Source organism: Zootoca vivipara, chromosome 1 (genome assembly GCF_963506605.1).
Source record: "Zootoca vivipara chromosome 1, rZooViv1.1, whole genome shotgun sequence".
NCBI classification, from domain to species: domain Eukaryota; kingdom Metazoa; phylum Chordata; class Lepidosauria; order Squamata; family Lacertidae; genus Zootoca; species Zootoca vivipara.
In genome coordinates this window covers 79,104,481-79,120,699 of record NC_083276.1, presented here as the reverse complement: position 1 = coordinate 79,120,699, position 16,219 = coordinate 79,104,481, and the positions used below count along the sequence as shown (strand labels likewise).

General features: G+C 42.4%; 2 protein-coding genes across 2 annotated transcripts in view; one reads left to right on the top strand and one right to left on the bottom strand.

Annotated features, from left to right (window-relative positions):
• INCENP (inner centromere protein) overlaps nt 1-2,819 on the top strand; it is a 20,688-nt gene extending 17,869 nt beyond the window's left edge. The window contains exons 17-18 of the mRNA XM_035123200.2: nt 778-928; nt 2,018-2,819. Of these exons, the coding sequence (XP_034979091.1) occupies nt 778-928; nt 2,018-2,220 (354 nt within the window). The 3' untranslated portion in view covers nt 2,221-2,819. The remainder of the gene's footprint in view (nt 1-777; nt 929-2,017) is intronic.
• Nucleotides 2,776-16,219, bottom strand: NLRP6 (NLR family pyrin domain containing 6). The gene is made up of 7 exons (XM_060280322.1): nt 16,145-16,219; nt 14,334-14,556; nt 11,196-12,741; nt 7,338-7,487; nt 6,649-6,819; nt 5,104-5,277; nt 2,776-2,797 (listed from the first exon to the last, which is right to left on the bottom strand). The coding sequence occupies exons 1-7, from the start codon at nt 16,217-16,219 to the stop codon at nt 2,776-2,778; spliced, it is 2,361 nt and encodes a 786-aa protein (XP_060136305.1).

Here is a 16,219-nt window from a genome sequence, read left to right as displayed (position 1 = left end):
ATTTCCCCTTCTTGGTAAACTTACTGCACACGTGAGAATTTTGAGAATCTTACCATCTCTTCTCCCTCATCCCCTTGGATTTCGTAGGCAGAGACATAACTTGAAAGTGCAGTGGCAGAATTTAAAACACACTCCACTAAAAGGAGAAAGTTGTGAATGAGAAAGAATATTTAGACATGTGTTACACATTGGAGAATATGTACAGATCTGTTGGCAAGTGGGGTTTGCTTTGGTTGGTGTGAAAAATAAACTTAATGATAACTGGAATTTGGAATTTTTGCTTTGGACTGTCAGCTTCTTGCTGGTTGACAGCTGGTTATTTCAAAGGAGAAAGCTGTATAAAGGAAGGCGCCTTTGTGCTTCTTTAACTTTGAAAAGAGATTTGTTGCTGGTGGAGCGAGAGATCAGAGGGCCTAGGGCATGGCTGGTTGCAGTTGATCGGTTGCAGTGTGTTTTGATTGAGGGGGGCATGCTGCTGGGTGAAGTTAGCCAATATTGACTCGTAGTTTGTCAGGTGGTGGTGATTCATCATGCTCTTCTGATAGAGTAAGTTCTTTTCTAAAAGGCTGTATTGAGATTCTAGCGCACTGCAACAACACTAAGTTGGTAAAGTATGAGACTCTTAATCTCAAGGTTGTGGGTTCAAGCTCCATGTTGGGCAAAAGATTCCTGCATTGCAGTGGGGCCTTCCAACTTCACAATTCCGTGATTCTAACTTTGCCAGCAAAATCTGGTTCTGTACCCAGTGACTTAGCTCTCCCCTCATCTTCTTTCCAGAACTCTACTAGCTGTAATTCCTACCCGATGACACCACAAGGCCCTAAACAGCTCAAGATTGATGTGAATAATTATGGAATGGATTTGAACAGTGATGATTCAACAGATGATGAGAGTCAACCCCGCAAGCCCATACCTGCTTGGGCTACTGGTTTGTTTGAATCCTTTATAGTTGAACTTTCCTTATATTACTGTATGGAATGGGCTGCTTCAAGGTATGATGGTGGAGGTGTGAAGACCACTAGCTTTTCCTCCATGAATTTGTCTATCTGCTGCTATTAGTCATGATAGCTGAATGGAACTTGTGTGTTCCGCAGCACCATGCCCCTGAATACTAGGTTTAAGGGAGGAAGAGGCATTTAGCTGGCTACTGGATGCTGGGATAGATGAACCTTTAGTCTGACCAAGCTTGCAATGCCGTCTACTTAATGTCTATGCTCAAGTACTTGGATGTTATATTAATATCATCTTTGTTCTCGGGGGGGGGGGGGGGATAACTTTTTCAAACTTCCAGCCTACAGCTCAGGTGTTGGTACTCCCAAGTCGTTTGAGAATATATAATACATCATTGTCTTATTTATCTACCTTTTTATTAATACAGTAAGCTTACAACTTATGCACATTTATACGCACCACAATTTTAAAAAGTAGAAAGGGGGCAGGGTTCTAGAAAAATGACTTTGGCAATCCCACCTGGCATTTAACCCAATGTGTTTTGACTAGATGCAGTTTTGGCTTTAGGGATGTAACTCTCGCATACGTTGTGGGCTTACTGTATAGAAAAGTAGAACACATTATAAAAATTACATCCATGTATTGATGCCCAGTATGTCTGTTCTGTAAAGCTGAGTCTGGGATATTATGAAAGGGCGCCTTTCTTTTTTTAAAAAAAGACGATTCAGTCCATGCTGGTCTTTTTTTCTTTTTTAAAAAAAGGACTGTGCTAATGGAAAGTCTTTCACAGGAGCAGTGGAACTTCCCCAGTTGCGAGAAACCCATAGTGCTTGAATCCTACTTGTTGGTTTCCCATAGGCATCTGTTCACTGTGAGAGGACTAGATGGGCCAGATGGGCCATTAGCCTGATCCAGCAGGCTCTTAGGTTCATTGGATGCAATCTACTACCGTATCTTTGAGTAGAGTTCTTCATGAGCACATAATGGCACATAAATGCCACTTAATGGCACATAAAACTTGGTTGATTGGCATCAACTGACTGTACGCTGTTCTTCATTCCCTTAGAAAATCTACTAAACCAGGCAATCATACATCAGTATTACAAACCAGTTGACACCACTGCCCTCTTTGGAGTTGTGAAGAGCCCTAAACTAGAAGAAATATTCAAGAAGAGCAAGCCGCGTTACTTCAAACGCACCAGTTCTGCAGTGTGGAACTCTCCACCATTCTCAGGTGGCAGGAATGTACCATATGCTTTAAAGATATGATGTTTTCTAGATCTCATGGATGTGTGGTATTTTTGTTCAAGAAGCGTATTGCTGTTTTAAATGTTAAGTCTCTTTTTTTCTTGTTTATATTAATAAATTTTGCGCTTCTAAGGCAATTTCTGTCTCTGTGATGGGGAGAAGAGAGTACAAATTGCCAGCTAGTATTGGCAAGGATGAGTGAAAATCATTTGGCCTATATTTAGCTTACTGAACTTCTAGGAAGAGCCTACATGGTATAGTAGTTAATATGTCAGGCTGAGAGTGAGGAATTAGGTTCAGATCTCTGAATGTCAGTTTATAATTTAAAGGAAACTCCTAAGTCTAATGGCCCAAGCTAGGTAGAATCAAGCTGCTGATACCATGATAGATGATGTTCTATTTTAGAAGGACCTGAAAAGGTAAAATATTTAAAAGGTGGAATGAAGAACAGGTTATCTTATCAGAAGAAATTGATGTGCATTCTAGACGTACTCCTTTTTGGCTTTCCTGTGTCAGAATTTAATTACACCTTTTTGTAAATATGATCACACTTATGTATTTAATGATAATTGAGGTTCAGTTTTCTTGCCGCAAGAGGCTAAAGATGGAGAAGACATCAAACTGGAAAGGAGAATTCTCTTTGTCACCAGCAGCAAAGAAAAAGCTGCTTTTTTTCTTTTAGGGAACAAGGTTGAAGAAATGTAAACATGTTCCCATATATATTCCCATAAATCTCTAAACAAAATTTAAATCAAATAAAGATATCAAACTACCATTTTAACAGATTAGACAACCACTAGTTAACTTTATTAGAAAAAAGCAAACCCACCTTCCCCCATATTGTAGGCCTATAGGCTTATTTGTATTCTAAAGTTATGCTGCTTCAATTCTCTAATCCTGCTTCGTTTATCAGCTTCCAGGTACCTCTTCAAATCATCGTTATTTTGTAGATCAAGCTTTCTCAGAGACTGGTTTGTTTTGAGAGCTGCCAAAAAGGCTTCCCAACATGCCTCTGTCAGGCCACATGAATCCAACCTAGATAAAAGTTCATAAGGAAATGGTTGCTGTAAAATGAAAACCACCAAGGTCAAAATCTATGGCAAATAACTCTCAGAAGGACAGTTGTCCTAGATGACTTTGCATTCTTCTAACTGAAGTTTTGACTGATTTGGTTCTATTGTAAGAAAGCTTGTCATAAGCTATTGGCCTATTGTTTTTAGTCCACCTTTGCTATCTAAATGTGAGACCCTCACCCTCCTCCCAAAATGTCTGCAAAGATATCCAAGATGCAATGGTTTCCTTGAAACTTGTCACTTTAAAATCAAGTGTTAAAAACAAATGGACATAAAATGCAATAACAGAATCAGTTAAGGAATAACAATAAAAATGCATGTTAAAATCCTTCAAGAAAATGATTCCAAGCTCTTGAGGGCTTCATACACTTATACAGTAAACTGCCCCAGTAATAAAGTAGCAGGCAGTGCAGCTCTCCAAACAGATGTAATATGATCAGAGGGTGTCATTCTTGTTAGTGCAGAATGCAGTAGTAGTAATAAGGGGCTGTGCCCCTTATTAGTAGTAATAGTAGTAGTAATAAGGGGCTGTGCCCCTGAAAGACCAGGTGCGCAGCCTGGGAGTCATTTTAGACTCACAGCTGTCCATGGAGGCACAGGTCAACTCCGTGTCCAGGGCAGCTGTTTATCAGCTCCATCTGGTACGCAGGCTGAGTCCCTACCTGCCCACTGACTGTCTCTCCAGAGTGGTGCATGCTCTAGTTATCTCTCGCTTGGACTACTGCAATGCGCTCTACGTGGGGCTACCTTTGAAGGTGACCCGGAAACTACAACTAATCCAGAATGCGGCAGCTAGACTGGTGACTGGGAGCGGCCGCCGAGATCACATAACACCGGTCCTAAAAGACCTACATTGGCTCCCAGTACGTTTCCGAGCACAATTCAAAGTGTTGGTGTTGACCTTTAAAGCCCTAAACGGCCTCGGTCCGGTATACCTGAAGGAGCGTCTCCACCCCCATCGTTCTGCCCGGACACTGAGGTCCAGCTCCGAGGGCCTTCTGGCGGTTCCCTCACTACGAGAAGCCAAGTTACAAGGAACCAGGCAGAGGGCCTTCTCGGTAGTGGCACCCACCCTGTGGAATGCCCTCCCACTAGAGGTCAAAGAGAACAATTACCAGACCTTTAGAAGGCATCTCAAGGCAGCCCTGTTTAGGGAAGCTTTTAATGTTTGATGGATTTCTGTATTTTAGAATTTCTGTTTTTTTGGAAGCCGCCCAGAGTGGCTGGGGGAACCCGGCCAGATGGGCGGGGTATAAATAATAAATTATTATTATTATTATTATTATTATTATTATTATTATTATTATTATTTTATTATTTATACCCTGCCCACCTGGCTGGGTTGCCCAGCATAATAGCATGATTGCTAACTGCAGTTTGATGAAAGACACTCCGAGCCACAGAAACCATGTGGCCTCTAGTGAAAAATGTTGATCCAGAAGTACACCAGACTATATCTGCTCGTTTAGGGAGAGTGCCGTTTTGTCAAAGACAATTGGTCTTTTTCAGACACAAACCATTCACCCACAGCCCCTCCATTCAAGCTTGCTTATTTTCTCCCGTTCAGACCACCACAGTGTCCAAGCATGGCCAGGATCTGCATTGTTCTCCTGATACTATGGACAAATAGAGCTGGGTGCTTTAGCATACTGATGGCACCATGCCCCAAATTTTCTAAAATCTGTTGGAAGCAATTCTCATCCAAACTTGGTGTATAGCTGATAATATCTTATTCCCAAAATAGTTATGAACCACTTTGTCAAAGGTTCCCATCACTGCTCAATTTGCTTTTAACATCCCTATGATATTTCAAATACTTTGAAACAAGTACCTTAGTGAAACTATTTTGCAATTTGGGTGTAGAAGGCCTTCGCATAAGAGCTGCACGCCAGCCTCTCCCATTTCTTCATTATGGCCTAGAGACAGCTCTAGCAGGGACTGGTTTTTACAGAGGACAGAAGCAAGATTCACACAGCAAGCAGCAGTGAGATTGCAACTGAGCAAGCTGTTCAAAGAGATGAAAAATCCATTACAAAGTTATTTGCGTTGAAGAAACTTAACAGGCTTTAAGTCCAGCAGCAGGGTATTTTTACAATATCTGCCTTTACAAGGTGTATAGCTTATTGCAACGAAAATAAAATGAGTCCTGTACAAGAAAGGTCACTTTATGTACTCATTGAGACTCCCCCCCCCCCCCCAAGATTTGAGACTGCATCCATTTCCCAATCGGACTAGTTTGGCTGACTTTCCCTATCTGGTGGCTTATGACGGAAATGTCTCTGCTTGCAAGATGTGCGCACCTGCCTGGTTTTGCCACAGTCATGATTACAGCTAGGCTACCTGATTAAATGGTTGCATGTGACAAAACTACTACTCCTGCACCTTCTCAGCTAGCCTGTTAGGAAGAAGAGATGTAGCAGAATCTTGCCCCAATGTGCTGTCTCTTTGTTATAAAGGAATATGACATGCCATCTGCAAAGTGAGTCTGCTTAGAAATATGAGCCTGCTGATGGGGTGTATTGTCCCTGACAATTAATCATTTCATTTCTATACCGCTTTATATTTTAAAGAAAATAATCTTGTTTGCAACACATTAAAACATCAGATAAAGCATTACTGGAGAAAGTCAAATGTAAAGTATACAGTGGTGCCTCGCTTAACGAATGCCCTGCTTAACGAAAGGATTTTTCGAGCGGAGGTTGCCTCGCTAGACGAATTCGTTTTATAAAAAATTCGTCTAGCGAATTGTGGTTTCCCATAGGAATGCATTGAAATTCAATTAATGCGCTCCTATGGGCAAAAAAAATTTCAAAAAAATTTCAATGCATTCCTATGGGATTCGCTAGACGAATTTGTCGTTATAAGAAAAGACCCGTGGAATGAATTAAATTCGTCTAGCGAGGCACCACTACATTCAAAACAACATAATTAACAGAAAACTAAAATATTACCTGAAGATGTCAAAATAAAGCATTACAAAGGACGTCAACAACAGGATGCATATTTAACGTAACAAATTTAACAAAAAAAAATAATCCTAAACATTTCAAAAGGAAACATTACCAAAGGAAGTCAAATACAAAATGCACATTTAAAACAGCATAAATAACAATAGAATGAAATCTCAAGCACTGAACATCTGTTGCTTGCCAATCCTGCCAGGGCAGGTGGTGACTGTGGAAGCTCAGGCTTGCTGACTTGGGTTTGCACTAAGAGACAGCCAAGATGGTCTCTATATGGTTCTGCTGTGGCATCCTAGGAATGCCAAATCAAATGTCTGGAGGTCATGCTAGCCAGTGCTGATGGGAGTTGAAGCCCAATAGGACATGGAGAGCCACAATTTGCCTATGATTGCAATAAGCTATTGGTCACTTACCTGAGTACCTGCAGTTGGCAGTCTGGATGCATCAACATTTGGCAGAGCTCTATTAGTCCAGCATCCCCTATATTGTTAAAGTCCAAATAAAGCATTCTCAGGTTCTGGTTTTTAGGAACGATAGAGGCTAGTTTCTCACATGACTTGGGGCTGAGGTTACAGCAACGTAATCTGAAAGGGTTAAGTGTTCAAGAGGAATTATGATGATGTGTTCAGTAAGTTAACTGTTTCAAAAGAAGGTCACATTTTAAAAAAACCAAAGTAGAAGCCCCATTATCTTTGGCATTTTCCTTATTTGTAGTGCTTTGTTTCCTTCGTCCTCAGAAAGTGCATTAGAGATGGGTTGACTAGCACAGTGAACAATATTCTAAATGTGGTTGCTATGCCCAAATACTTATATAACAGTATAGATATTTACTAATGTGTTTTAATTTATTTCTTATTCCAACCACTGAGTTTGCCATCACATTGACTATCCACTTACCCTCCAGTGACTCAGAAATATAGATCAGTGGCATGGAGATTTGCAGTGTCAGGACTCGGGGCAGAGCATCACAGACTACAACTATGTCTTCCATCCAGGCTGGGTATCGTTTGGCACAAGAAGGCCATTTTGGATAGCAACCCTGGCAAGTGTAACCCAGGTTCTGCCCTTACGATTTTGATAAAAGGCACCTATGAGTACTTACCTCAGTATCTGCAGTTTGCAGTTGGGATGCTTGAGTGCTTGACAGAGTTTGATCACTCCCACTTCTCCTAGGTCACTTTGCTGTAAGTTGAATTCTCTGATGTGTTGATTCGTGGTGAGGACAGAGGTAAGAATCTCAAAGGAAGCGGCTCTGAGATTACATCGCTTAAAACTGAGGAAGAAATAGGGAGTCAGTCTTCCCTTTCCCAGCTCTTTGCAACTTTGGGATAAGCTTTTAGACCAGGCATCCCCAAGCTCGGCCCTCCAGATGTTTTGGGACTACAATTCCCATCATCCCTGACCACTGGTCCTGTTGGCTAGGGATGATGGGAGTTGTAGTCCCAAAACATCTGGAGGGCCGAGTTTGGGGATGCCTGTTTCAGACTAGGAGCCAAAGAGAAGAAACACCATGATGCATCTGCAACAGGACAACCAGGTGCCTTCATCTGCTGCAACGAAGTATGTCTCCTGCATTGGCCTCTACCGCCACAGCAGGAACTGCACCCATCCAGCAGCTTGACCTCACCCCCAAAGGCGCACTCCTCCATTGTCTCCCGAGACAGATGGGTGCCAACAGGAAGTGAATCATACTAAGGCCCACGTCTATACCTTTGACTTTTAACTATATTGACATGGATTGGCAGTCCCTGATAACAGATTTCTCCTTTTTAAAATCAGTGTTGGAAATGCAGTCTACTCCCTTCAGTAGTTACTTTAACTATTCATGTGATCATCAACAGAATCTCCTTGTACATCAAGGGAAATGGCCAGGCTGCATAGTCCGATCCATTGGCCGGAGAGGGAGCAGCTGCAGGGAGCTGGCTTTCCCCCTCCTCAAAAGACTATTGTACTCCAACTGCCCATTTGTCCAAAAAGTTGGCTGCTTGCTGCTATCTCCAAACAATAAAAAGGCCTTCATAATGGATGCTACTTTTAAATAACCTAAAGCTGCAAACCTAAGAAAAACTATTCACATCCAAGGTAAAAGTTGCCTACAGCAACTCTAGACTTCTATATGGTCTCATATATATTATTTTTAAAATTGCGTTTATTTCCTGCCCTTCTGTCAAGGCACCCTAGGCAGTTTGCAATTTTAAAATACTTAAACAAATGGTGTAAAATAGAGAGCCATGTACACCACCTTCAATGCCTCCCTCCACTCTCAAACTTTGTCTGTTGAAGATGAATGGACATACCAATTGTATTCAGCAGAACATACTGAAAGGCCTTCCTGGGAGTGGGAACCCTAGTAATACAAGCTTCCAGATCCCGAGGAGGCTTCCAGCTGAACAGGCTATGAATCTCCATACAGTCATGTGAAGAGATGCTGGGGTGGGAGGAGTGTGCACAGCCCTCCCAACCCCTACCCATTTCGTGCCCATGGGCGTTTGGCTGAACCCCAGACAGGGCTGAGGGCATCTGGGCCCTGGGCATGCCAATTGGAAGCTGGGTGAGATGAACTAAGGCTGAGTTGCACAGGACATGAAAGAACAAAAGTATCATTGCCAGCTACATACCAGATCTCTCTTACATTACACCAGGCATCCCCAAACTGCGGCCCTCCAGATGTTTTGGCCTACAACTCCCATGATCCCTAGCTAACAGGACCAGTGGTCGGGGAAGATGGGAATTGTAGTCCAAAACATCTGGAGGGCCGAAGTTTGGGGATGCCTGCATTACACCTTGGATCCTTCAGTCCTTCAAATAGGAGAGGGAGGTTTTCATCCACTCTTCCATTAAAATATAAGCTGAACAAAATAGAAAAACGTGTGTTGGATATGCTATGCAATTGGACCATACAGCTGCAGTAGACAACATTGCATCATGACCTGTGAAGTTGTGGGATGTGTTTTACATAACGCCCCCAGGGCGCAGAGAGAAGATTGTTGATCAAGAGTTATTTTTAGCCCTAGAGGATAAATGTTGACATATGATGTGCTCATTCTGGGTGAAATCACTTCTGAAAGAGGTTGGCATAGCCGCAAGCAACAGAAAGGCACATTTTAGAATATGAAAAGTGAATATCACCTTGAACAAAACTTCCCCTTGATAACCAAAACTAGGGCTCTTTCATGAAGTATGCACCAGCAAAGCTAGGTTTGCCACCAAGTATATGCTCAAAAGGGGGCGATGGCCATGAATTAACATGTACAATATACATGTTTGCAAAAACGTGTTTATTGCATTCAGTTTGAGCTTTAGCAACTAAAATTTATGTGCCCTGGCTTAACAAAATGGGCTCTTTGGAAAATCTATGCCCTAGATTCACTGCTACCCATGCTCTAGTACCCTTGAACATACAACATAGAATCTTAAATCTGGAACATTGTTTGGCTTTCAGAGAATTACACCTTTTCTTTTTTATATAACACCACACCTATATATTTAATCATTTTATAGACTACTTGGTATACAAAACAAAACCCAACCAATTGTGAGACCTAGAATATAAATAAAATTAAAATACATTTTGTCAATAAAAACCCAGAATCAATCTAAAAATGAACACTCAGGAAATTCCTGAACAAACACATTTGTTTTAGATGCCTCTTAAAAATGTATCTCAGTTGATGCCTCTGAGATTGCACTGGGGAGTGTATGCCAGAGGACTGGTGCCACTGCAGGAAAGACATGGCATGACAACCTGGTCTCAAGTTGTTCAGGGCTATATTTGTTTATAACAGAACTTTGAACATGGCTTAGCACCTAAAAGGAAGCTAGTGCAGTTCCTTTGACATGGGCGCTATGTGTGTATAGATATATATCCCGCTCAGTACCCTAACCATTGCCTTCTGCACTAGTTGCAGCCTTAAAACCAAGCCCAAAGGTATCCCCATATAAAGCACATTATAGTAATCTAACTATGAGGTTGCTGTTGCATGGGCCATAGCGGTCAGAATATCCCAGGAAAGGGCAAAATTAAATGGACCAAAGTTTTGGTTTGCACATTAGCTAAAAACAAAAACCCTGAACTGATCTGAACAGTGTCTGCTGATGGGTCTACATACCTTGACAAAAAAAGTAGATATCCTAGATCAGGGGTTCCCAACAAAATTTTCTCGAGGACCCCTCATCGAGCCGCTATTGTGACAAGGACCCCCATTAATTCCTAATCCAAAATCTAATTCCTAATCTAATTTTTCCAGTAAGCTTAACACTGATCTTGGAAGGGTTAGGTTCAAGGGACGCCGACAATTTAGGTTCAATGGACACTGACAAGATCGGTTCGAGAGTCACTGACTTACTTGCTTGAACATCAAATGCATTATCTTCCTCTTCATCTGTAGGCCTTTGTCGTTGTAACGAACCACTTTTTAACCAACGGTCCATTTTTAACTACGCGAACTGTAGCTTCCGCGGAAAACAACGCTTTGTTTACAAACACTACTGTTTTGCAAAGAGGCAGCGGGCGCCAGGGAGGAGGGAGGGGAATGGAGAAGACAGGGTACCTGCGCAGTAGCGCACAAATGAAGCCGACGCACGCAAAGCATGTTGGGGAGGTGAGCGTTAGTAGAATGCGCGCGCTGCCTCTTTGCAAAACAGTAGTGTTTGTAAAGCGCCACCTAACGGCGTACAGCAGAACTACTGCCTCTATCTAATTCTAGTTTTGCGCTAGACTCTGCTCATGCAGGAAGCGACCAAAACAAAAAATCTGTTATCATACGAAATATATTTAATATATTTTTTATTCTAATAGCATCTTGCGGACCCCTCTGGCATAGCTCGCGGACCCCTGGGGGTCCCCGGACCACCTGTTGGGAATCACTGTCCTAGATGAAAGGACTGTCCTTTACGACAGTGTCTCAGGCAAAATGAAATAACCAGAGAGTTGAATGCGTTCCCTAGGCAGTTATCATACAGCTTAATCTCGGGGATACAATCCATTGCTCTTCCCACAAACTCTTCTTCTTGAATCTCATATAAGCAACAGAATATCTCAGATTTCTTTTGACAGCTCTTTGATGCCACCTCAGCTTCGATCCAGTCCAAAAGCACTTGTTTTATTTCTGAACAAATTTTACAGCCTAAACTTTTCTCTATGGTTTTCCTCATTTTTTCATTTAAAAGACCAAACAGAAAGCGGACTGTCAACACTAAGTACTCATTTCCACCCTCTCCAAAATCTTTTAGCAACTTTCTCACGTCTTCATAACAACAATCTGATTTATTGACAATTTCTGGTATTTCCTCTAGCACGTAGGACAAGGCTGCAAAAAACTCTTGGAAACTTAAGTGGATGAAGCTGTAGGCAGATTGGCAATCAATATCTTGCTGGAAAAGTTGCTTGTGAAGGAAGAGTGACCGGATGTCAGCCTCATTTAAGCCATGTTTTTGGAGGTCATCATCCTCAAAGAGTATTTTCCTTGTCAAGACTCCTTCTCTGGCTAAGAGACAAAGGTTTTGGAAATGTTTCTGTTTACCTCTTTCCAACACTGGACTGTGATCTCCGAGTAAGCTAGTTAAATAAAACATGTATACACAGGTAGTTGTTTTTGAAGTCTGCACAAGATCTTCTCCTCTATCCATCTGTTGCTTCATCACAGTGCAGATGATCCAACACACAATGGCGACAAAGCACATGGTGAAGAGCATCTCATTTGCTTTCACAACCCCAAAAGCTTGTACCCCTTGCCTCTCGTTCCCAAAATACTTGTGGAAATACTCTTCCCTGTCCTTCTCAGAAAACCCCAGGATCTCTATGTGGCGGGGATACTTCAGATACTTCTGCAGTTGCTCCAGAGCAATTGGCCTTGTAGTGATGATTAAATATGATTTGGGAAGAATGCTTTTCTTGACTAAACTTCTCAGTACAACTTTCACCGGCTTCTTTTGACTAGGATCAAAACACAGGTGTTCCCCATTGGATTCTAAGGGAAATTTCAGTTCATCAAGACCGTCGATTATGAACAGAAGCCTCTCTGGATTTGAAAAAATATCTTCCAGGGGAGCATTTCTCTCAGGACAGTTCCAAAAGATTAAATCTATCAGACTATGCTGCTCAGTCATCAAGTTAATTTCTCTGCAGTTTATGTAGAATGCATAATCAAACTTGCCTTGGTAGAGTTTGCCAACTGCCCAGTCCAACATAATCTTCCTCGCGGTCATTGTTTTTCCAATCCCAGCAGGCCCTTGGAGCACAACAGTTCTAGGGTTCACTCTGTTTTCATCAGCATCAAATAAAGCTGCAACACTACCTGGACTGGCTTGCTTGCCCATCATGTTGGCATGTTTCCTTCCTGTGGACATGATTTCATGCTGCTTCTCTTCCAGCAGGCAATGTTTCTGAATGATCAAGAGATGGGTGTACCTTCTGTTTAGGTTCACCCATTGACCAAGGAGGGCATTTTTGTCTTGAATTACTTGATATTCTTCCCATACATATTCTCTGTATTTAATCCTGTAATCTAATAACAAGAAAGAAAGCACTGGGGGAGAGTACATGAAACAATGCAAACGAGACATTTAATGATATAGTTCCCAGGAGTAGACTTTTGATCTTGGTTTGGGCTTCCTGCAAATGGAGTTTTCCCCCCTCCTCTGCAGACACAGACATCCACAGAGGTAAAATGCTCCTTTTGGATTAAGTGGTTTGAATTAAAACAGATTTCAAGGAGCCTCCCTGTAATCACTGATCAGCTACTCAGGAATAACGTCAGCTACTCGGGAACATTAAGTTCTTGATTATTCCTTTGTAGCTGCATCTGTGCCTGCCCCACACCTGACATCACGTATGATGTCAGGTGTGGGGCAGGTAGAAAACAAATTGGGACCCTACTGAGGCCCATGGATGCTGGGCTAGATCCTGGACTCAGATCCAAGACATTTGAGCACTCAAGCCCTAACAAAGGAATTGCCAACATATTACCTTCCTGATGCTGTTGCCAGCACAGCTAATTGTCAGGGATGATGGGAATTGTGATCCATCATCTGGAGGGCCACAGATTCCCCACTCTAGCCCTAATACCTCACTGTGGCTGGAGTCTCTGTACGGGGCTAGAGGGGGGCTGGGGGGGTTAGATGCCCTGTTCACCTGGATTGCAGTGGCAGCTAGGCAAGTCCTGAGAGGCTGCATGTAGGTGTGGCCAGGGTGTGACCCATTATTGAAATAGGCTGCTGGACTAGGTGGGCTTTTGATTTGGTCCAGAGAAGGCCTGCCCTGCCCTTATATTTCTATGGTCCGCTTGTACACAGGAGGAAGGCCTCAGCACTCTACCCTCCATATGCAAACAGGACTCTAGATTATTTCCATAGAAAGGAGTGCTGCTGTCCTGTGTATATATATATAGTACAAGACCATGTTCACCACTTTAATGGAGTAGCAACCACCCAGATCCAACACCCAAAATAATGTGCATTCAGCAGCGCTCTCAAAATACTTTCAAGTGAATCAGATTTGCTAAGGTGTTAAACCCAGACTTCTAAGGCTTTAATAAGAAGAATGGACTGCTGTGGGTTTTATGTACCTTTTGATGATATCTCCAGTGCTTTCTGACCAGACTCCAAACCTGAAAGGAGAATTGAAATTGTTCTTAGAATACCTGTTTAGTTTGGCGTCATTTGACACATGTATATTATTTACATATACATATACTTCTTTGGTGGCCCAAAGAAGGATTATTCTAAAATGCATTGAGCTTGAAATCAATCTTTCTTCAAGCATCTGGAACCAGCTTAGGCTAAAAGATGATAACTTCTCCAAAGCTATCTGGTAAATGTAATAGTTGAGTCCAACTGAGTTTCCCACATATAAATTCAATGTTGCAACCATGTGCAGTAGTAGATAATTCTGAGCAAGTTTGCCAGACTCTAAGTGCAAACTCTTTGTACATAATCATTTCATAACTCTTTTCTAGAAGACACTTACACCCTGGACAGAAGTGGTAAGTGGAGCTAGTTGGATCGCCTGTGTTAAGTACAGCTTGTTCACGGCTGCTTTTTGTTCCAGCTGGAGATGCATGGAGGGAAATGAGTCGCATGTTTTCTCAGAGTCCCTTACCTTTCTCTTTCTCTTTTCTGAGTTTAGCAGCAGACTGTTTTTGATTAATCTCCGAGAGCACTTGTATGGTTACATCTATTGCATCATCTCCACCATAACACTTGAGCAGGAGATTCTTGGTATCTACCCTGTCCGCGTTCTCTAGCCGACTTCGGGGAATTATGGAACGCTTTCCTTCAAGGTCTGAATAGGAGAGCTTGTCTTTAAATCTTTTGAAGTCTTCCTGAGAAAGATCACCGAGCACAAGTAAGAGCAGGTCACTGATTCGGCTGCTTTTGTTTCCCATCGTTAAGCATCAAAGAACTAAAGTGAAATATAAAGAAGGAGCAAAGTACCACTTTACTAACATAATTTAAAAAGGAAATCTAAAATAAACATGGTGGATGGGATTAGTTGCCTACAGAAAGGAAAATAAATGGCTGCATATCCAGGCCGCTTGACTATGGCAATAGTGCTGCACTCTCAGGTTGGGGGAACTCACTCTATACTAATGTGTGCATGTATACTTGTATACATCAGAGTTTTTATTTTTGAATGTTTATTTTAATATGAATTCGTTTATAAAATGCAGTGCTCACAAACTGCTCCAAAGTTGCATACCTATGCCTTGAACGCTACTACCGGTACTACTACAACTAATGAGGATTATGGTGTTTGAAAATGCATTAAACACTGCAAGGAAGTGAAAGGGGCTACTCTGAAGGCTCTACCCAACTCTGACACACTGTGGTTTTTAAAAAATGTTTAAAAATAGAATAGAAACAGGAAATTTAAAGAAAGATATTTTAACTAAGAACATCAGCAGGACAGTGATGCAAGAAAAACTGCTTACAGTCTTCAAGCAGTAGCGGTGGTTGTGGCCACCAGAGAGCCAGGGAGCTGAGGACACAGCCAGCTGACGTCAGTAATGGCCTCAGCGGTTTCAGTTCACGTCACGAGTCAATGGTGGTCGCTCCTCGTAGCCTTCCATGGGCTGTGAAGAGGTTCAGGCAGGGGAAAGCCAGGATTTATGAGGTAAAAGTCCTGGCAATGTTCCCCAGTGGGGTCTGGGGAGCTCGCTGCATCCTGCTGTGCTGCACAGGCCCGTGTCTGCCAACTTGAAAGGCAGAGCGGGTGCGACCTGGGAGTGTGTCCCTGCCATGGATGAACCTCCCTCTCTGGCATGGCTTGCGGTTGGTTCCTCTATAATTTGGACAATTGGCATTAATCAAGAGGTGCTCCTGGACTGCCCATTTCAATCCTAATTTTCTTTCTTTCTTTCTTTACTGCATTTATACTTCCCACCCACCCCCTTCCTCACTCCCCAGTGGCCTCCAACCTGCTGCCCACAAGTCCGCAACACAGAGACAAAAACCAGACAAGCAACAACCCCCTGCTGAAACCAAAGTATAATTAAACAATGGAAACATTAAAATAAAGAGCCATGTCTGTTAAGTATACGAAACATAATGAGAACATTGTAGAACACTGTAGGGCGGCTCATAACTCAATGGGAAAGTGAGCTAGGTACTATAAATAACATTAAGATGACTGAGGTGCTCAGTGCCTACTTTCACCGTATCTGCACCATATCTGTAAGTCCCACTCACTCAAGATGGGGCATCTGACAGTGGTACTGTCAGGGCAGCACAGAGGTCCAGGGCCTGTTTAAAAGTGTGGGACTTACTCTAACAACTACCTGTACATGATGAGTACCTGCAACTTTTCTTCTAGAAGAAAAGCACTGCTCCCAAGTATTCTGGAGAGATTTGACCCACTTTGCCTTTCAACTTCCTCAGCAATTGTCCAGTAATTGGTTCAGTTACACTTACGTCTTGCATCAGGTCCTGGGTACTACCCCACTGGGGCCCAGAGTCATTGCCCCTCTGGCCAGTTTCATGGCCCAT